This window comes from Balaenoptera musculus, chromosome 10 (assembly GCF_009873245.2).
Source record: "Balaenoptera musculus isolate JJ_BM4_2016_0621 chromosome 10, mBalMus1.pri.v3, whole genome shotgun sequence".
NCBI lineage: Eukaryota > Metazoa > Chordata > Mammalia > Artiodactyla > Balaenopteridae > Balaenoptera > Balaenoptera musculus.
The window spans coordinates 78,796,613-78,819,993 of record NC_045794.1 but is presented as its reverse complement, the minus strand read 5'-3'; the positions used below and the strand labels follow the sequence as shown (position 1 = coordinate 78,819,993).

The 23,381-nt window shown below is 39.6% G+C and overlaps 1 protein-coding gene across 2 annotated transcripts in view; it reads left to right on the top strand.

Annotated features, from left to right (window-relative positions):
* The window catches only part of FGD6 (FYVE, RhoGEF and PH domain containing 6), a 112,678-nt gene that overhangs the window by 18,961 nt on the left and 70,336 nt on the right, over positions 1-23,381 (top strand). Inside the window, exon 3 of one of the 2 annotated variants that reach the window (XM_036867176.1) lies at positions 21,904-22,057. In XM_036867176.1, coding sequence (XP_036723071.1) covers positions 21,904-22,057 — 154 coding nt within the window. The remainder of the gene's footprint in view (positions 1-21,903; positions 22,058-23,381) is intronic. The other variant, XM_036867177.1, reaches the window with a different exon arrangement.

Genomic DNA, 23,381 nt, shown 5'->3' with positions numbered 1-23,381 from the left:
ATTGTTGAGTAATATTCCAGTTAAAGGACATCCAGTTAAAGGGCCATTTCCACTGTTTGGCTCTTACAAATAAAGCTATAATGGACATTCATGTAAAGGTTTTTGTGAGAACATACATTTTCATTTCTCTGGGATTAATGCCCGAAGTACAATTGTGGGTTATATGGTAACTGTATGTTTAGTTTTTTTTTTTTTTTTTTTTATAAATTTATTTATTTTTATTTTATTTTTGGTTGCGTTGGGTCTTCCTTGATGCATGCAGGCTTTCTCTGGTTGTGGTGAGCGGGGGCCACCCTTCGCCGCGGTGCACGGGCCTCTCATTGCGGTGGCTTCTCCCGTTCCGGAGCACAGGCTCTAGGTGCGCGGGCTTCTGTAGTTGAGGCTCTCGGGCTCCAGAGCACAGACTCAGCAGTTGTGGCGCACGGGCTTAGTTGCTCCATGGCATGTGGGATCTTCCCGGACCAGGGCTCGAACCCCTGTTCCCTGCATTGGCAGGTGGATTCTTAACCACTGCGCCACCAGGGAAGCCCTGTTTAGTTTTTAAGAAGCTGCCAAATTGTTTTCCAGAGTAGCTATGTTGTTTTACTTTCCCACCAGCAATGTGTGAGTGATCCAGTATCTCTGTATCCTCGTCAGCACTTGGTGTCTGTCACGTTTTTATTGTAGCCATCCTGATAGGTGTGTAGTGACATCCCATTATGGTGCAATTTGCATTTCCTTAATGGCTAATGATGTTAAATATCTTTTCATGTGCATATTTCCTATTTGTATTTCTTCTAAGTTGAAATCTGTTTCTTCTGCCCATTTTCTAATGAGAATTCTGGTTTTGTGTTTTAAAGAATTATTTTGTAATTAAGCATCATTTGGTGGCCTATTCCCTGGATGATAAAATTCAAACTCCTTAGCTTAGTATATAAGACTTTTTGTGGTCTGGCCTTTCTAATCTTATGATCTTACCCATTTATATCAGACTGACCAACATTCCTAAACACCCTATTCCTTTTCATAGTTTTGTTCTACTACCTGACATACCCTTTCCCCCAGACAGATTATCTCTCAACCCTGTAGACCTTATTCAAAAGCTACCTTTCAAGGAGGTCTCCCCTTCCAAAGTAGGAAAGGTAACAAAATACCTCTACTTCCACCTATCTACTTATCCACCTACTCAGTTCTATTTTTCTTTCCAGTACTTCCTATTCCTGTCAGTAATTTCTATTTATTTATTTGCTCATCTGTCTCACCTACTAGAATATGACCTACATGAATGAAAGGCGCTTATTTTTTTTTATTAAAGTATGGTAGATTTACAGTGTTTTATTAGTTTCAGGTATACAGCAAAGTGATTCATTTAAATATATATACTTTTTCAGATTCTTTTCCATTATAGGTTATTACAAGATATTGGGTATAGTTCCCTGTGCTATACAGTATATCCTTGTTATTTATCTCTTTTATATATAGTAGTGTGTATCAGTTAATCCCAAATTCCTAATTTAGCCCTCCCCACCCCCCAGTCCCATTTCCCCAGTGGTAACCATAAGTTTGTTTTCTATGTCTGTGAATCTATTTCTGTTTTGGAAATAAGTTCATTTGTATATTTTTTTAGATTCCACATATAAGTGATATCGTATGACATTTGTCTTTGTCTAACTTACTTCACTTAGTATGATAATCTCTAGGTCCGTCCGTGTTTCTGCAAGTGGCATTATTTCATTCTTTTTTATGGCTGAGTAATATTCCATTGTGTGTGTGTGTGTGTGTGTGTGTGTGTGTGTGTATACCACATCTTCTTTATCCACTTGTCTGTTGATGGGCACTTAGTTTGCTTTCATGTCTTGGCTATTGTAAATAGTGCTGCTGAGAACATTGGGGTGCATGTATCTTTTCAAAATTATGGTTTTTCTCTGGATATATCCCCAGGGAGTAGGATTTCTGCATCATATGGTGACGTCTATTTTTAGTTTTTTAAGGAACCTCCATACTATTCTCCCATAGTGGCTGTACCAATTTACATCCCACCAACAGTGTAGGAGGGTTCCCTTTCTCCACATGAGAGGGCACTTAATTTTGTTACATTGCTTTATCCCAGGGCTAGAAACAGTGCTTGGCATACAGTAGGCACATAGTAAGTGTTTTTTGAAGGACTGAATGAGCAAGTGAATTTGTGGATACTTGTGTTGCCACTCCCTTCCATAGCATATTGCCTGGCATATCCTGTTTGTAGCATTATAAAAGTAATAGCTAACATTTACTGTATTGACTGTATACTAAGCAGTACAAGGCACACCTTTCCTTGTTCAGTGATTGCACAACACTAACTTATCCTTCTACCAGAGCTTTATTAACCTTACTCTTACCACTCCCTCCAAAAGAGGAAACATGAGGTACATGAAATATAAGAATAAATAGTGTAAGAGATTATAAGCACATTTGTATCCTTGGCCCCAGCACATTCCTGGCACAAGCCAGGTGACCATAGGTGGTCACATCTGAGTAAATAGTTGTCAGGTTATATATTGCTTTTACTTGCGTGAGGTCAGAATCCAGCTGCATTTTGAGTAAACCAGGCTTCCAGAATGCACAGGAAACACCTGTTAATTTTGGAAAGCAATTACACTGATTTGGAGAATTACTGCTGTTCACTAAAACAAAGCTTCCTTGGAGAAGACAAGTGGAGTTAAAAGGCCTCACATGCATCTGTCTTTATTAATTACGTAGTGAACACCCTTCCATGTGATGGATTGGTGACACAGGAGAAAATTCCAAACTCTCATTCCACTAGTCCTTTTAATCAAACCTGCGGGAAAGAAGCCATGGAGTCTAAATTCCCCAGTCAATCAAAAGCAGTTTTTAACGATTTCTTAAGTAGTACAGATCTTAAGATCTTCATAGGCTATTCAGAAAACAGACAGAACAATTGTATCACTAAAAAATCAAAGTTCTATAAAACTCTTCTTAGATGAAAGAACTGTCCCTGTGTCTTACATGTAAAACTGAAAGTAAAAAAATCTGGGCAGTCTGTAGGTACCTTTGGAGGTAGCAAAAATGTACTAAGATATCCCAAAGTCAAGAGCCTGGTAAAGGGCCTGATGCAGCTTTTTTTTTTTTTTTTTTTTTAAGAGCTGTCCACACAAAATTTATTTAAAATTTTAAAACTCAGATAGGGCACAAGTAAAAGGATGAAGACTTTTGCTTATTACCCGGTTAAGTAGTTCCTACCAGACCCAGCTATGCCACAGATAGCAAATATAAGCTTAAAGAAAAATGCACACACACAAACTTACAAAAACTATCCAAAGGCAGCAAGATTCTGAAGGCAAGTCAATACTTGGAAGTGGTTACACATTTTTCCAGCGTTAGCTTGAGTGCTGGCTAAATTCAGTGTATTGTGTAAAGGATAAAATCCTAAAAAAATAAAAACAAATAAAAGCCACAGTCTTTCTGGCCTAAAAAATCAGAGGCAGAATGTAAGGCATCCATATTTGCTAGAAAATAAGGTTTTTATTTTTATTTATTTATTTATTTATTTTTATTAATCTTTGCTGTTGTTTTCTTTGTTTCTTTTTCTTAATAGTTATTTACTTATTTATTTTTTCAAACACACGCACTGTATTTTATTTTTACAAGAGATAAATAAACTGACACCAAGGATTGTAAATGGATGACCACAACAAAAGCAACAATGATTGCAATTACCAAACATGAAACACACTCATACTATGTCATAATATTGACATTCAGTCCAGTAGTCCTCCACTGTAACAGCTCCTTTACTTTGCGGTGAAAATTGATGTGTATATTTTTTGATGCAGTTTTTATATTGATATATATGGGGAAATGCTCAAACGGTTTAGTTACAGAAAACATGTTTTCCCTTATAAGGTGAATTATTCATAAAATTGTCTCAGGATTTGAACATCTGTCTGCTGGAATATATTATTTCAGACTCTTTGCTCCACTGTCTCCAAGTAAAGTGTGTTATGAATCCCAGTATGGACTAGTTGGGTATCCAGATGGGAAAGATGTAAGAGTCTTACCTAAGAAAGTTATGAAATCTTTTAGAAAAGTATTAACTTAAGAAAACTCCTTACCTTTATCTTTTAGAATTCTCACTCTGTAACAGGTAAAATCCTATATCTTAGCTGTTAAGAAGCTAGGTAAAATATGCTTATGGATTTGCACAGATAACCTGTGAAAGCTATTTAATAGATTACATCTTTCCTCAATGTATTACGTACTGTTTCTAGTTAACAGGTACTTACTGCACGTTGACTGTGTGCTGGGAGCCGTATTTGAGGGAGTATAAAAAGAACTCTTAAAATGAAAACTGGTATTAAGGTTTTAGTGAAGAATGTAAAATAAAGATCTAGAGGGTTAAAGTTTTCTGACTATCAAAGAAATGGGTTTTCATCTTAATAAAAATGCATGAAATCTTTTTGTAGGACAAAATTTAAATTCTATAGAAATAAGAAAATACATCAGCTCTAATAAGTTCAAGAGTTTTTTTGATGGTAAAATGAGTTTAAGTATGTTTTTATACCCAGTTACTTGAATAACTGTTGATGCTTTCATACTGTAGGCTAAAATGAGATCTTAGCCATTTTCTGGAATGTGGCTTCATTAGATTGACCCTCCATGGTAGGAATTCTAAGTCACTTTAATTCATATTGAGCCCTTTCACTGTTAAGAAACAAAGTATTTTTGTAGGCTCTTCCATACTCAACAAATTAATGTCTTCTCTGCCTACTCATTGAAATTTTGGCCCCAGTAAATATTTCTGCTGGCCTTTCTGCTAATGCTCTGGGTGGATCCATGAGTAAAATCTGAGTATGAACAGAGGTGTTGGAGTTTATAGAAGCCTCCATTTCACTATACTTACCTGATGCTAAGGTAAAAACATTCTTTCTTCCCTGGGTTAGCCTTACAGGGAACTTATCTTTTTCCCTGATGGGGAAACACTAGACACTATAGAAGGTTAGAAGTGTGTTCATTTATAAGCTGTCTACAGGAAACACACTAAAAATCATTGCCGTAATCCACATGTCAGCATGGTCTGATTTTTTTTTTGCATTTTGGTGGAGGTCCAGATGAGGATGACTGTCTCCAGCCCATCCTTTCTCTTGCCTTTGACCTTTCCTTCCTAAGTATTAAAAAAAAATACTGTTTATGAGGAATGCTTGAAATAATTCAGATAAGTAAGCTTGGAGAAGGGAGAATGGGGGTTTTCAATCCTTTACATATTATTATTTTTTAATTATAAAAGTTATATAGAATCCTTTAAAAAAAAAAAAGTCAAATATACATAAAGTGAGAAGTAAAATGCTCCCTCCTTTCCCTCTCATTGTCCCCCTACATTCCAGTTGAGAGAAAAGGGTTTTGTTTGTTTGCTTTTTAATATGGAAAGTTTTAGGATAAATGGAAAGTTTAGGGGTAGTTCATCTCTGTCCCTAGGAGGCTATTGTTGTCTTGGAGGTATGTGAGAAAGGCAGAGGCTGTCAGTCCTATTTCCCCCTTGGCAGGAACAGTGTCTTCCTTCTTGCCTGTCGCCTCAGTACCTAAAACCAAGACTAACCCACCAGGAGCTCAGTAAATGGCCTGGGTAACACACATCACAGATGGAGGAGCGGATGACGCTTTGTCTTTCTAACCTGCTCCTTATTTTTCTCCTCTTCCCCTCTTTCCTGGTATCTTAATTTCTCCTTACTTCCCTCCTCTCTTCTTTTTTTGTGCTTTTAGCTAGTGGCTCAGAGCAGAGGATCAGTGTTTTGAAGGGCTGTCTACTAGACTCTTTCTGCTATTTAGTCCCATATGAAAGTCTGTACAGGTACTTGGCTTTACATTGCGAAGTGAAGTTCATATTAGCAAAGAAATCTGCAAGTTTGTTCCATCAGTGACACTTGCTTCTTATGTCATTCATAGGCCATTTCAACCTGTTTGGTCTTTGAGGTTGCCATCATTGTGATCATTATGTACCAAAGAGGGATGAAGATATTTATTTATTTATTTGGCCGCGTGGCATGCGGGATCTTAGTTCCCCGACCAGGGATCGAACCCATGCCTCTAGCAGTGGAAGCACAGAGTCTTAACCACTGGACCACCAGGGAAGTCCAAAGCTAGCTTTTAGAAAGATACTTTAAAAAGTATCTTGAGACCTAGCAGGATACCTTTAATTCATTTATGTTGGTGATGGAAATTCTTTTATAAACCGGAGACTGTATTGTGATAGGTGTGAAACCATTATTATTCTGAGCTTTGGATCTTAACTGTACAGGTAGTAAGCTACCACAAAGAAGCAGTGAAATTAAACATGGAAGCCCAGGAGTGACCTGCAAAACCACAGCTCACATGATCTCACTGCAGGAGTTCTTTACTCAGACGTGTGCACTGGTGATGAACTTTTTCACATGACTGATAATGCAGAAGCTTCTCTGCTGTCCTTTTTGCTACAAGTCTAGACTTTTCAGTGTCTAGAATACTAATTTATTTTTTTTAATATTAGAGATGACCCCCTAAATATATATATGAGGAAAAAGAGAGTACACATGGCAAGTGAGCTTTCTATGTCTCAGGCATTGTTAGAGCATTATTTGTATTAATTCATTTAATCATCATAAAGCCCTGTCAGGTAGGCATTATGATTATCCGCATTTTATGGATGAGGAAACGAAGTCATAGTGAGGTTAAGAGTCAGTTTCACTTAGCTAGTAAGTGGCTGAGCTAAGATTCAAACAGGCAGTTTTGCTCCCAAGCAGAGCATTTCTAGCATCTACTTCTAGAAATGTATGAAACTATGATGAAATGTTTGTGACCCTGTTAGAAGTGAATCTCTTTATCTCACTTCTTGAATGCATGTTTATTTTTACTTCCCTTCCGTTTTCTCTGACTCTAGCTTTAGAAGATTGGGTAACAAGTTTGATAGAAATGTGATTTTTTTTTCCAATCAAGGGAGCTAAAGATAAGCAAGGAGCTGGTCAACAGTGTAACTAGTGGAAAGATACACTGATGCTAAGAGTGGAGGACAAAATGCATGTCCTTTCCTGATGCTGTCTGCAGCCTCTCAGTCTTGAAAAAATGGACCTGTATTCCCAGTGTATCTGAGAAAGAAATGGGTTCCATATGGGTCTTTGCGGTTGTTGATGATTCATAGCTGGTATAGAGTAGACCTTTAAGACAGTTATTTTGTGGATAGTGTCTGAGGAAGAGAAATGGTAAATAGAATCGTTCACGTATGGTTTTATTTATTTATTTTAAATTTATTTATTTATTTTTTGGCTGCGTTGGGTCTTCGTTGCTGCGCGCGGGCTTTCTCTAGTTGTGGTGAGCGGGGGCTACTCTTTGTTGCGGTGCTCAGGCTTCTCATTGCGGTGGCTTCTCTTGTTGTGGAGCATGGACCCTAGAGCGCGTGGGCTTCAGTAGTTGTGGCTCATGGGCTCTAGAGTGCAGGCTTGGTAGTTGTAGTGCCCGGGCTTAGGTGCTGCGCGGCATGTGGGATCTTCCCGGACCAGGGCTCAAACCCGTGTCCCCCGCACTGGCAGGCAGATTATTAACCACTGTGCCACCAGGGAAGTCCCCACATATGGTTTTAAATAAGGAAGTGGACTGATTTATTCATGAGCGATAGTTTAACCTTCCCCTCTCTAGCTACTTATGGGCTCTCAAGAAGCCTACTATCTTTTTCCCCCATGTCAGTGGGAAATCCGAATTACAGGTTGTGATTCCTGTTAGAAAATGGGAACATTCAAGTAGGCTTGGATAAAATAAGATCTAGGACTCTAAGCAGATGTCCTTTTGGTTTAACTACTGGTTTCCTTGTTAATTCCCCACTATTTTATTATAGTGGAGTCTGTATGTAATGTAACATTTAATTTTGTGTAACATGGACTATGTCATATTTCTGTAACACATAACAGTAATATGTTTAACTTGAAAATGGCTTGAGTTTATCCAGACAGAGTCTGTTTAGATGTATATGAAAAGTATAATTAGGTGTTCATGAAGCTAAGTTCATATACCCTTCGATGTGATTTCTCAGGATAATCCTATTAGAAACCACCAGTGCACCTGCTTTGTACTTAAGGATCCCAGAAGATGGCACCCTCTTTGGTGGTTGTTTTAATTATGTCCTATTCACTCTGTTGGTGAGGGAGGGTCGAGGATGGTCAAACACATGACACTGGACAGATGAGATTGATAGCAGTTTGTCAGTCACACACACCTTAGGGGAGGAGGACATAGCATGCCACACAGGGCCACATGGAGGTTGCACTTGGGGACAGAGGGAACCACCAGGGGCTGTAGTAGGCAGACTATGTAGTATCAAGGGGGTGAGGTGACCCTTGGTTTCCAGGGGAGGATGTGATTGACTAGTTTGACTAATTCCACACATTGGCAAGGAATTAAAATTCTCTACTCAGGGATAAGCCAGAGCAGTCTCTGTGGTAAAGAAGGTTATTTGGCTTGGGGACCTTATCTGAGGGAGCAGAGCGGGAAGAGCAACTTGTAGTTAGGCCCGTTGGGCCCTCTTGGTTTTCCCCAGATGTCAAGGCAGAACACCGTAGTGGTTTCATACTGAGTCACAATCAAGAGCATGGGCAGAGGGCCTGGTCATATTTTCCAAAAGTCTCACCGCCTTTTCAGTGACTTAGGATTATGATGAAGAGACATTAGCAGAAGCACTGTGGTGTGTGATGATTGACACAATGATTGACACAGAAACACATGGCCACCCTGTTAGAGATGGTAGTCAGAGGGTGAGCTGTTCATCTCTTCCTCCTCGCCACCCACTCTCACTCCCCTAGCCTGACTACCCTGCTAGGTTCCCTGCTCTAGTGTTAGAACTTGATAAAGCCAAGGGGAGGGGTTGGGTTTGGATCTCCAGCTCCCTTCATGGATGGGTGATGTCTCTTCTGTCTTGCCTGCCTGCCAGCCATGTTAGCAGTAGGAACCTCTTTCTAACTAGTGCATCTCCAACTTCTCATCACACAGAAATGCACTCACCTCTCGCCCCTCATCACCCTCCACATCACTTCCATTCCTACCTCCAAGCCTTTGCTCGCAGTATTTCCTCTCCAGTCCTCTCCACTTAGGAGGCCTTTGCTCCTCCTTTCATTCACTGGAGTCCTCTCTCCCAAGTGCCTGTACCCTGCCATCTCTCTGACTGCCGCAGTCTGCATGCGCTACTTCTTTCTCTGGTTCTGTAGCCCTTAGTGCCTGTGCACTGCCTTTAGCATTTAGCATACACTTACTTTTAGTTGTTCTCTTTTTAGAAAATGGTCCCTGCCTTTACCCTACTTACTGTAGTTATACTGATTCCTTTTGCCTTTATCAGTTTAAGACAGTTTCAATTAGCAGGTGAAAAGAAAAGCAACCAATAGCATTTACAGTTTGAACATTATCTATGACTAATTCTATTAGATTATCTTCATACAACCCCTAAAAAATGATGCATAATAAGTCCACAATAAATATTTATTGAAATAAATGGCATAGTAGTTTTATATATATTAAATATTATAAAATATATATGTGAAAATATATGTATCTATTGTACCTATATATGTATATATTGTACCTATATATATGTATATAGGTACAATAAATGTGTGTGTGTGTGTGTGTGTGTGTGTGTGTGTGTGTCTAAATATGAAGTGCCTGCGTGTATTCATCCCAACCTCATTATCTCTAGTGGCCTTTATTTGGTCTGGTATTAATGAGTTACACATTACATAATGAGGAGGTAAAGAGAAGAAATGATGTTGGGTCAATATCTCTAACTTTATTTAAACATTTTTAAAATTTTTCAACGATATAAATACCATCTTTGCCACAATGAGAAAACTGGATTGGGAACCTGCTATACATTTTACTTGGAGGCAATTCTTAGCTCAGTAGAATGCTTTTCTATTTGTATTACAAATTTCTATCTATATTTCTTTTTTTTTTTTTTTATTTATTTATTTATTTTTGGCTGTGTTGGGTCTTCGCTTCTGTGCGTGGACTTCCTCTAGCTGCGGCAAGTGGGGGCCACTCCTCACCGCGGTGCGCGGGCCTTTCACTGTCGTGGCCTCTCGTTGCGGGGCACAGGCTCCAGACGCGCAGGCTCAGCAGCCGTGGCTCACGGGCCTAGTTGCTCCGCGGCACGTGGGGTCTTCCCAGACCAGGGCTCGAACCCGTGTCCCCTGCATTAGCAGACAGATTCTCAACCACTGCGCCACCAGGGAAGCACTCTATCTATATTTCTTGAAGAGCATTTTAAAGAATCATTCCTCAACACCCCTAAGAAAGCAAAATTGCAGGTAATTAAATGTTTGGTACTTATTTTAGCTAGTCCTTGTTTCAGTAGGCATGTTTATAACAATTTATTCCACTGTGGCTAGGAACAGCTCAGGCTCTAACCAGATACCTCCCAGCTGAGCCTGAGGGGCAGGAGGGTCTGTTGGATTGTGATTGGCCTTGGGCTCCTTCTTTGTCCTTAAGATTGGACCAGGAACCCTGGAGGGCATGATCCTTACAGGCCAGGAGTTCTCCCACAATCCAGACAGCACTGTGGCAGATGCCTAATAGTATGGTGCTGTTTGCTGTGGTCTCCTCAACAGTTGTGTGGTTACTCTGTGGCCCCTACAGACTGTTGAACAATCCCTTTACAACCTCTTTTTCTCTTTTTAAAGCTATCAACTGGCTAGCCAGAAGGTCAGTCCTCCTACCTATTATCTAGAGACTCATGCTAATGGTTTTCCTAAATAAGCCCCTACAGGCTGTAAGGGAAGGCATAGTCTATGTAACTTTCCCACATAAGAAGTAGTTAAAGGGAAAAAATAAAGACAATCTTGAGAGGCTTCCCTGGTGGTGCAGTGGTTGAGAATCTGCCTGCCAATGCAGGGGATACGGGTTCGAGCCCTGGTCTGGGAAGATCCCACATGCCGCGGAGCAACTGCTGTGAGCCACAATTACTGAGCCTGCGCGTCTGGAGCCTGTGCTCCGCAACAAGAGAGACCGCGATAGTGAGAGACCCGCGCAGCGCGATGAAGAGTGGCCCCCGCTTGCCGCAACTAGAGAAAGCCCTCGCACAGAAACGAAGACACAACACAGCCATAAATAAATAAATAAAATAAATAAAACCCAAAAGTTTAAAAAAAAAAAAAAAAAGACAATCTTGAAAATGTGCAGACATCTGGGACTTCCCTGGCGGTCCAGTGGTTAAGACTCTGTGCTTCCACTGCAGAGGACACGAGTTCGATCCCTGGTCGGGGAATTAAGATCCAGGCCAGGAATTCTCCTACAACCCTGACAGCACTGTGGCACCGCCAAAAAAAAAAAAAAAAAAAAAAAAAATGCAGAAATCTAAACCTGGGGTGTGGGGAGAAAGGAACAGGAGTTTCTCTTTTTCTTCCTTACTTCCTTTTCTTTCTTTCTTTTTTTTTTTTCTAAATATAGTTCTCATCTCCCTGTGAAGAAATAAGCTATCTCTAAAGAGTTGGTGCTCTGAACCATCTTTTATAAAACTTTTCAAAGTTTCTGAGTTTGTGGGATATGTGTGTGTGTGTGTTGTCTTTGAAAAAGTAAATAGAAATGTTTTTATTGTAAAAGCACCAAAGGGTAAATAATGAAGTCTCTGTCTTATCTCAGACCGTAGTCTCAGAGGCAACCATTGTTATCAATTTCTTCTGACTCTTTCTAGAGATATCTATCAGCATATTTGTGTTTGCCTGCCTGAGTGTCTACATGTTATATGCATGCATATATATGTATATACACATATGCACACACATATATATGTGTGTTTTTCCTTTTTACACAGATGGATACACACTGCTGTGTGCCTTGAATTCTTTTTAATCTAGCAGTATTCTTGGAGAGCAACCTGTATCATGGTACATAGACCTATTTCATTTTTTAAACAGCTGTTTAGTAGTTCATTGTATGGATGTGCCCAATTTATTTAACCAGTCTGCTATTAATGGCCATTGATGGAAACTTCTTTTAAAACTGCTTCTTTGTCCTTAAACCTTACTGACTCTAAAATCCGCTTACGTAAAGTGGGTGTGAACATCTGGGTAGGTTCTCTTCTACTTTAAGGAATTTTGAATTTCATTTGGTTGTTAACCAGTTTTCAGAGTTGTTCTTCGATGACTGTATTTTATTTTATTTATTTATTTATTTATTTTATTTATTTTTTTTTTATTCACACACACACACACTGTATTTTATTTTTACAAGACATAAATAGACTGACACCAAGCATTGTACATGGATGACCACAACAAAAGCAACAATGGTTGCAATTACCAAACATGAAACACACTCATACTATGTCATAATATTGACATTCAGTCCAGTAATCCTCCACTGTAACAGCTCCTTTACTTTGCAGTGAAAATTGATGTGTATATTCTTTGCCTCTGAGTCCTTGTGGAATTTTTTTTTTTTTTTTAATTCAGACAGAAAGTCATAAAAATTATACTCATCCTCATCAGTTCACTCAGTCCCATGTAATTAATTTTTTTTTTCATCTTGATCTTTTGTTAGCACTTTTATGAGTTCATCAGTTTTTCATTAGAGTTCTGAAAATGCTTATTCATTCAGTTCAGCAGTACAGTCAGTTACCAGAAACCTGTACTTGTCAGAGTCTTTTCCATGAATTTCTTGAAGATGAAACCCTTTTATAGGAACATATTTGCAAAATCATCAGAGTACACCCAGAACTGTCTGTAAATGACAAAAGACTTAAAAATGACCACGGTTAAAGATTTGATGAAAGTTCATAATAATGCAGTTGACAAGAAAATTAGTTATTTCTGAGATATACATTTTAAAGTAATAACTAGGATTATTACTTATAACATTATACCAGAACATATAAGATTTTTAGAAATTTCATGTAATGTCTGAAACATTTATATTAACATATTTCCATACATATTTCCATACAAATACAAATATAAGATTTTTAGAAATTTCATGTAATGTCTGAAACATTATATTAACATATTTCCATACATATTTCCATACAATACAAATATAAGATTTTAGAAATTTCATGTAATGTCTGAACATTTATATTAACATATTTCCATACAAATAACCCAATGAAAGTTTAGTATTAGTTGTTTTGTTTGTTTTTTTTCTACTGCAGGTTCTTATTAGGCATCAGTTTTATACACATCAGTGTATACATGGATGACTGTATTTTTAAATAGCAGCTTCAGGTACTTATCTGATTTTGTTTTTTGTCAGTAGAGTACAATTTTAAGAATCCTAGTAATAAATGCATTTCTGGGGAAGGGGATGGTAATGGTATTTATAAGGGTAGAAGTTTGCCCCTGTAAAAATGAAGCAGGCCCTGTTTTTCAACAGTTCATCACTAAAGCCTGGTTTTTCTTCCTACAGAGTCACCCAAAGCCAGGTTTTTTGTTGTTGTTGTTGCTGTTTTTTATTGTGTTGTGTTGTTTTTTTCCAAAGCAGTTTTTTAAATAATCCTCTAGTCTGTATTTCAGGGGATACTGGATATTTTTCTGTGTTTTCTTTTTTTGAAGCCATAGAACTGCAGCTTGCTAGTTTTAAAGGCTTGGTGGTTAACACCTCTAAAATTAATGAACCAATGAGTAAAAACACTAATTGTGTACATTTTACACTGCAAGTTTTTGTTTTTGTTTTTACACTTCTTTTTGGTAACAAATTCCTGCTGTGCTATCCCTTATTTTAGTGATTTTATTTATTTGTATTGTGTGGTTATTTTTTTTTTTAGATTTTGTTTTTTTTTTTTTCAGTGTGGACCATTTTTTTTTAAGTCTTTGAATTTGTTACAATATTGCTTCTGTTTTATGTTTTGGTTTTTTGGCGGCGGGGCATGTGGGATATTAGCTCCCCGACCAGGGATCGCACCTGTACACCCTGCATTGGAAGGCAAAGTCTTAACCACTGGACAGCCAGGGAAGTCCCTGTTCTGTGGTTATTAATCAAAATGTTTAATTCCAAAAAGTTAATATACGTTGTTATATATTTTTTTACTGAAATCAAGATAATAAAATCATTAATTTTTTAAATTAAAGTTTGCCCTAAACTTTAGGCACTCTCAGATACTGGGGTGAGGGGGTGGAGGGGAAGGGGGGTGGGGATTTCTGCTCTTAAGCTGTCATAACATCAGCCATCTATAGCCTTACATATTATGGAAGCATCAGTGTTTATTTTTAGTCAAAGCAGTTAGTAATGGAGAAGACCTATCAGATGATTTGGTTTACCTCTCAGCACAGAGGGTCACACTTGATAAACCTGATTTTTGTTGAAGTCAGATAAGTTTGTTTCAGACTCTGTGTTATTTCTTGGCTTTTATGTTCTGTCACCCTGGCTCTGCACAGACTTAAAATAATTATGCGGGCTTCCCTGGTGGCGCAGTGGTTAAGAATCCCCCTGCCAATGCAGGGGACACGGGTTCGAGCCCTGGTCTGGGAAGATCCCACATGCCGCGGAACAACTAAGCCTGTGCACCACAACTGAGCCTGCGCTCTAGAGCCCACGTGCCACAACTACTGAAGCCCGCGTGCCTAGAGCCTGTGCTCCACAACAAGAGAAGCCACCGCGTTGAGAAACCCACACACCACAACAAAGAGTAGCCCCCACTCGCCACAACTAGAGAAAGCCCGTGTGCAGCAACGAAGACCCAACGCAGCCAAGAATAAAATAAAGTAAAAATAAATTAAAAATTAATAATAATAATTATGCAAGATCCTGCATTTGGAAAACGTAAAAACATGACATGAATATATGAGTCTTGCTTTATTAGAGGATGAAAATGCCTGTGTAGGGCTGATTCCCAAGTTGTGCCATGTTTCCTGAAAGAAGTAGAGAGAAAACTTGCTTATTTTAGGGGTAGTTCTGAGGAAAATCATGTGAGTAGGGGGTAGAGAAAATTCCACATGTACTGCATAATTGAGAAGATGACCTGAAAATAAGAAGAGGAATGGTTTTTAAATTGTTTTTTGTTGAGTTGATGCATGGTTTTCAACCTGACACTGGAATCTGCAATTGAAGGGAATTGAAGTAAAAGGGTAAAAAGTTTTCTGGGGAAACTAAATAGAAACAATTTTCCAGTGAAAATTGTAAACCTATTTTATATACTTGGCATATTGTAATATATAACTTATTTTTACATTTTTTTGCTAATTTTTCCATGTAATGTTGTTCATCCTTCAAGTTTTCCTTGGTAGTTTTTCCCACTTATTCTGTGATAAATATGAAAGCAGGACTTCCCTGGTGGCGCAGTGGTTAAGAATCTGCCTGCCAATGCAAGGGACACGGGTTCGAGCCCTGGTCCGGGAAGATCCCACATGCCGCGGAGCAGCTAAGCCCGTGCGCCACAACTACTGAGCCTGCGCTCTAGAGCCCGCGAGCCACAACTGCTCAGCCTGTGTGCTACAATTACTGAAGCCCGTGCACCTAGAGCCTATGCTCCACAACAGGAGAAGCCACCACAATGAGAAGCCAGTGCACCACAACGAAGTGTAGCCCCTGCTCACCGCAATGAAGACCCAATGCAGCCAAAAATAAATATAAATAAATTTATAAAAAAAAAGAAAGCAGCCAAAGGAAACACGTAATCACCAAGTCATAATGAGACAGCATTTGCAAAAGAATTTTGACAACCTGAGGACTAGCAGGTTCTGTTCAGTTTGGTCCAGGAGTAGAAAGAAGAGGTGGAGAGAGATGACAGAAGTTTAGATTTATATGTTGTGACTTGGAAATGAGAAAGAAACTTTGAAGGTGAGAATACTGGAATGAACTTCTTTCTTCACATTTGGGAGGAATTACATGCAGTATTCTTTGTTTACGGGGCTCAGAATAAAATCACAGGCAAGAGAGGAAAAAGATAACTGGATTTGTCAACAACTGAGAACAGGCTTCAGTGCTTTGAACGCATTCTTCAGTTAACTTTGCTCCCCTTTTCCCTTCTGTGCCATCCTTGGCCTTTTTCCTCCCCTTGCTGGACTCTTTAATTTAATAGAGTTTCACAAGGATGTTTCGGTGGTGAACCCTGGCAGCTTTTTTTTTTTTTTTTTTTTTTTTTTTTTTAGTTTTTATTTATTATTTATTTATTATGTTTATTTTTGGCTGTGTTGGGTCTTCGTTTCTGTGTGAGGGCTTTCTCCAGTTGCGGCGAGTGGGGGCCACTCTTCATCGCGGTGCGTGGGCCTCTCACTATCGCGGCCTCTCTTGTTGCGGAGCAGAGGCTCCAGACGCTCAGGCTCAGTAGTTGTGGCTCACGGGCCCAGTTGTTCCGCGGCATGTGGGATCTTCCCAGACCAGGGCTTGAACCCGTGTCCCCTGCATTGGCAGGCAGATTCTCAACCACTGCACCACCAGGGAAGCCCCTGGCAGCTTTTATGCCTGGCTTGGCACTGTGCAGGTTTTATGTTCCTAAAAACTCTGTGAGGAAATGGATTAAGTATTTTTTAAAAGACAATTTCTTTTGAAAATGAGATCATCCTTGATGTGACATCTTACCTGAAAGAGAAATTTGATGTACTTCCAGTATAAGATGTGCTGTTTATATATAGAAAATAACATAAGTAATTTTTGGGACTTCCCTGGTGGCGCAGTGGTTGGGAATCCGCCTGGCAGTGCGGGGGACATTGGTTCGATCCCTGGTCTGGGAAGATCCCACATTGCCACAGAACAGCTAAGCCTGCATGCCACAACTACTGAGCCCACGTGCCGCAACTACTAAAGCCCGCGCACCTAGAACCCGCGCTCTGCAACAAGAGAAGCCACTGCAATGAGAGGCCCGTGCACCGCAACGAAGAGGTAGCCCCCCTCACTGCAACTAGAGAAAGCCCGCGTGTAGCAGGGAAGACCCAATGCAGCCAAAAATAAATAAAATTAAATCTTTTTAAAAAGAAAATAACATAAGTAATTTTTTTATAAAGTGATGGCAGTAAATAATCATCACTCCAAATGCAAGGGTCCTTGGCATGTGGAATTGAAGGAACAGTTGCCTAATGAGTAGAAATTTACTTCTGGCTTTACTTGTCTCTGTTTTTATCTCCGTGTACTTGGAAAAAAAAATTATTTTCTAGAAACCAGGCTTCTTCCCTGTTAGAAGCAAATCTGACTTGGAAAGGATGGGCTGGGAGGGAGAGCCTGGTTTTGACTCTTTCTGGTTGTTGTTGCAGCTTACTGTCCTCTACTTAAGTTATCAAATTATGTAACAACTAGGCAGGAAAGTGAGGAGGAAACACTATGTCCTGTTCCTTTAACCCTAAAAGTAGACTGTATTAGGATTTATCTTCTGACAGTGGGAAGGAAGTGTAAGGAATGGAGGAGCGGCATAGGTAAGGAATCCATGTTTCATTATCAGGAATCTAAAATTATTAGATGGCTTTGAAAGCAGTTCACAGTTATATGGGAAAATAGATTAATCAACAGGTTTTTTCTGTTTAATCATCATTTTAACTAGGTACCGTCTTTCCTGATTTTGCTGCTGATCACATTATCTTTCCTTTAAAATCAGATCCTTTGTTGACATTTGTGTTTCGATTGATGTCACCCTCATTTTGCTGGTGACTGTTCACGAAACCTCGAAGGAAGACTCGAGTTTCTCCCCCTCCTCTTTACCCTAGCTCTGGTGATTTTTCTTCTTCTTACATACAGCCCTTCCTCTCAATTCCTGATGTAGCCACCCTGGCTCAGGCTGCCTGCCCTATTGAAATTAACTCCTAGATCTTCCTCCACTTCTGTCACTGTGCCTACCTCCATTTCACCCTTAGTTCATTGGTTTTGGGTTACAAGAATAATACTCCTAAGACCCCATTTTGCTGTACTCACTTTCCTCCCTCCTAAGCTTCAGAAATCATAATTGGTTTCTACTGTTTACCATTCAGGTATGGGGGGACCTCCTTTAGCTTCGACTTAAGCTGTGAGATCATCAAGGTGATCTCACTGATGCTATTAACAAGGATATCCTTTCCTCTGGTTGGTGGGGGTGGGGGGGAAGGTGCTGTGCTTACAAAGCTTGACTGACCGAAGAGGTGCCCTTCTCTTCTCTGTTGGCACTAACAAGAAAGAAGTATGGTAGTGACAAGCTTGGAGGTATAGTAAGGAAATCTTTGAGGTCTACTGGAAGATTTGAGTCTCCTCGTTGAAGGCCTACAAAATGAGTATAAACTTCTTAGCTATTGTTCATGCTCTTTGACAGCCTGTCACCTGTTGTCTTCTCCAAGCTTGTTTTCCGTTAATTACTTACAGGAGATTCCACTTGTAGCCAAAATGTTTTTTTTTGTTTGTTTTGTGAATACTAACATTCCCACTTCTACACCATTAATTATGATGTCCAGATGTCCCTTCTCCTTTAAACCATACAGTTTTTCCAGTATTCCCCCCAAACCTTTCTTTGTGATCACCACTACCATATATACTATTGGAAGTTCTGAAATTTAATACACCTTGGTTTCTAATATCATTTTGTTCATTCAGTAAAAATTTGTTGAGTGCCTATTACATATCAAGTAGTATGCTGGGGATTCAACTGAAAAAGAGAATTTCCTTGTCCTTGGGAGTTCACATTTTCATGAAAGAAACAAATATACCACCGAGTAAGATCACGTAGGATTGAGAAAAGCCAGGTAAACTAATTTGTGATAGGGAGGGGGCAGTCAGGGAAGGTTTTCTGTAGGTAAGCAATTTTCAGAACTAAAATCTCCCAAAGTTTTATGGCGGTATGTTTTGATCCATGTTTTTAATATTTAAAGCTTATTTATTTATTTGTCCCCTTGTTCTTAACTGTTAACTTTTGTAAACATTTATATCCCTAAATGGATGTGGCAACTAACTGGTTACTATCTTCTTAATCATAGTTCTCTGAATGTTGATCTAGGAAACACCTCTGAGTGCTCTTTAGACAAAATAAACCTACATTTCCTCACAGGTGCCACAGCCCTATTACTGATTATTTGAAATTTTTACACTGTTGAGTCCAAAAGAGCTCACAGATGGGCTGATCCAAAAAATCAAATTACTGGGGTTTTGTTGCAACCAGATTCTGATTCAGTGGGGTGGGGCAGGGACTGAGGTTTTATTTTTCTAAAAAGCTTCCTGGTAATGCTGAAGCTGCTAATAGATTGAATATGTTTTGAGTAGCAGAGTTTCAGAGTATCTCTTTAGAGTTGAAGAGATAAAGAATTAAGATAGGTCTTCCCTGGTGGCGCAGTGGTTGAGAATCCGCCTGCCAATGCAGGGGACACGGGTTCGAGCCCTGGTCTGGGAAGATCCCACATGCCGCGGAGCAGCTGGGCCCGTGAGCCACAACTACTGAGCCTGCGCGTCTGGAGCCTGTGCTCCGCAACAAGAGAGGCCGCGATAGTGAGAGGCCCGCGCACCGCGATGAAGAGTGGCCCCCGCTTGCCACAACTAGAGAAAGCCCTCGCACAGAAACGAAGACCCAACACAGCCATAAATAAATAAATAAATAAATATTTAAAAAAAAAAAAAAAAAATTAAGATAAAAACAGGTTGAAGGTATATTTTCTTCTATTTATATGGATGGATCCTGCAGTCTGTACATCCTAACTCTCATTTACTGTCAGTCATCTAAATCAACTAATTTCCCAGCTGGGTTGGGCTCCTATCCCTGCACCCAGAGACAAGTGAATCTTGCCAGTGATTTGACTAGAAAGCTTCTGTTCTCCACCCCCCACCCCACCCCAGGGGTGAGTCTTCTCCATGTCATGGGGAGCTATGATAAGATATGCACCCACCTAATTGAAGCTGTGATATGATTCCCTGAGTTCCCCAGCCACTGAGTAATAGGAAACCCCATCTTTAGCAGAAGGAAGTGTTCCTTTTGGCATTCTGCCTCCATCCAACTGGTTTGTGTAACTGTCGGGCTCCAGGAATGACTTCTGAGGCAAGTTTGTATCCTACAATGTGTAATCAGGAACTGGAAGAAAATTTATCTTCAGCTTTTAAGATTCCCAGTAGAAATTCTCATAACTTGTAGGAAGCTTGGCAGTTGAGTGACCTGCCCATGACCTGGGAAAGGAACCTGCCAGAGTGAAATGCAACTGTCTCTTTATTCTGCCTGAGTATTTCCCCTGACGATTTTCTATGGATCTTTTCCTGACTCTTCTATTCTGCAGGTATTCTTTCTTTCTTTATTTTTGGCTGCATTGGGTCTTTGTTGCTGCGAACAGGCTTTCTCTAGTTGCAGCGAGCAGGGGCTACTCTTCGTTGCGGTGCACGGGCTTCTCATTGCGGTGGCTTCTCTTGTTGTGGAGCACAGGCTCTAGGTGCGTGGGCTTCAGCAGTTGTGGCACGTGGGCTCAGTAGTTGTGACTCACGGGCTCTAGAGTGCAGGCTCAGTAGTTGTGGCACATGGGCTTCATTGCTCCGCAGCATGTGGGATCTTCCCGGCCCAGGGCTCAAACCTGTGTCCCCTGCATTGGCAGGCGGATTATTAACCACAGCGCCACCAGGGAAGTCCTCTGCAGGTATTCTTGTTGACTGCAGACAGGAAAGCAGTTGCTACAGGCAATTTGTTCCTGACTCTTTACAACTAAATCTAGAAAGAATTATTTCTGTTGCCTTTCTTGGGAACTTTCCTATGGAATTTCCCCCCACAGATTGGACTGCAACAGTGGCTTTTAGATTCAAGAGATCTAAAAAATGTTAGATCTGAGAAATGTTGTTGATGACAGGCTGGCGAGAAGCAGTTGGTAAATGGCCTGGTACAGGGGTTTTCAAACTTTAGCCTGTATCCCTTAGGGGTCCTGCACCTCTAGGGTTTCTGATTTAGCCGGTCTGGAGTAAGCTGGAGAATTTGTGCCCATCCTCATTCCTTCCCACGTCTTGTGATGTGGTTACATGAAAAGCAATTGGCGATAACCAGAGAGGTGGGCACATGTCCACAATAGTACATTGTGATCATCATCATTACCTCCCAGTCCTTGTAGATTTGTTACTTGCTTTTTAAAAAAAAAAACAAAAGCAAACCACTGAGGCCCAAAGAAACAGCACCTCTTCTAATGTTGGAACGTGAACATGGTTGGTAACCCAGCTCACCTCCTGTGAGGCTTTTTGGTTTGTGCTAGTAGAGACCTGATTGTCTAGAGTTAAGGGATAGGATGGGGGCAGCTGGGAAACTTGCTCCTTACCCACCTTCCTATCACAGAAATACATGTTGGTTTTTTTTAATTTTTAAAATTTATATAATTTTTGGCTTCCCTGGTGGCACAGTGGTTGAGAATCTGCCTGCTAATGCAGGGGACACAGGTTCGAGCCCTGGTCTGGGAAGGTCCCATATGCCGCGGAGCAACTAGGCCCATGAGCCACAACTACTGAGCCTGCGCGTCTGGAGCCTGTGCTCCGCAACAGGAGAGGCCACGATAGAGGCCCACGCACCGCCATGAAGAGTGGCCCCCGCTTGCTGCAACTAGAGAAAGCCCTCACACAGAAACGAAGACCCAACACAGCCAAAAATAAATAAATAAATAAATAATTTTTAAAAAATTATATAATTTTTAAAGGTCACTTTCCATCTACAGTTACTACAAAACATTTGGCTATATTCCCCATGTTGTATAATACGTTTGAGTCTATCTTACACCCAATATATTGTACCTGCCCTCTGCCACTAGTAACCACTAGTTTGTTCTCTGTATCTGTGAGTCTGCTTCTTTTATGTTACATTCACTAGTTTTTTGTAAAAATACATGTTTTTCAAGATGATCCATTTTAAACCCAAAAGTAATTTGGGTTTTTGACAACTGAGATAGGGAAAGGGAAGGGAGAGTTTTGTTGATCTGACTCTTTTCATCCCTCCAAATCCCTTAGGTGTGCCTTGCTTACATCACACAATTTGTTTTTGGTAGCATTCCTTGTTCTCAAAGGTGACTAATGAGATGCTTTCTATTGCAGCAGTTCTGGAGCATCCCAGGAGGGACACAATGATTTGGACCTTCCTCTTAGTGACCTTCCTTCAGATGAAGAGGAAGTCATCAACAGTTCTGATGAAGACAATGTCAGCTCTGCTTCTAGTAAAGGGGAGCCTGACCTGCTGGAAGATAAACAAGTATGTTGTTGGTATTTAAATATTTCTACTTTTGTGTTTATTGGCCTCTCAGGACACTCAGAAGTAATATTTATTAACATGATAGGCATAAAATCCCTGCTTAGTTTTTTAGTTTAGTTTAGTTTTTAGTTTAGTTTTAGTTTTTTTAAACTTATAAAACCTCTTTCTAGTTCAAATTTAATTCCTGCTATAATGTGGTGCCTGAGATGTTTTCATATTTCCAAGAATGTATCGCTTCGAGATTATTTAGTAATTTTTGAGAAATTATTTTTGGTAATGTCCGTTGGTTTTCTTTTGAAAACAAAAACCCCTTTTAGGATTGCTCCTTGAACTGCCGGTGATTCTACTGGAAAGAAAGGCATTAGATGCATTTCAGACTCATTCAAATCTTTTTAGGGATAGAATAAAGATTGCTGTCAGCAGTACATCAGGATTTGCTTTGAAATAATCCAGTATGTGTGTGTTTTCTGTATACATGAAGCAGGATTGTCCATGTACTGGTAATTATTTAAGATGTGTCACAGATACATGGGGGTTCATTATATTGTTTCTCTAGTTTGATATGAGTATCTATTTCATTTTAAATTATAATTCTTTGAATAAATAAATAATTACAATGGAAAAAATTAGTATATCAGCAATATCCCCAGAATGTGTTAAAAATGTTACAGGAGGATGGAATTTGAAAGGATTCATATAGCAAGAGTATCAAGCCATAGAGAAAATCCATGTCACTTAACTCCTATGTCATAATTATCAAACCATTATGCTTCCTGCTTAATATATTTTTGCTTTGTTTAAACTCATTTTCAGCCTTAAATGAAGGGCACATGTTGTGTAATTGTCTAGTTTTAAATTCTAGTGCCACCACCTATGGTCTGAGTAACCTTGGGCAAATTATTTAACCTCTTTAGGCTAAAGAGCCCCATGTTATGAAGAAAAAGATAGTACTTATTTTGGGAAAGGGGGAAAAACATAGTACTTATCTCATAGAATTGTGACAACTAAATTAGTTGATGTGTGTACAGTCTTGGAATACTGTCTAGCGCATGGTAAGAACTCAATGACTTTTTGTTATTTATTACTTGCAAGACTTCATCTCTATGCTGTAAAGTATTGGATCGTGGAGTTGGGAGTAACCACTAGTTTCTTTTGGGGAGTGATGAAAATGTTCTAAAGTTAGATTGCGGTGATGGTTGCACAACCCTGAATATATTAAAAACCATTGAATTATACACTTTAAAAGTGCAAAAATATATTGTATGGAATGCAAATTATATCTCAATAAAGTTGTTAAAGAAAATTAAAAATCCTGATAAAGGGG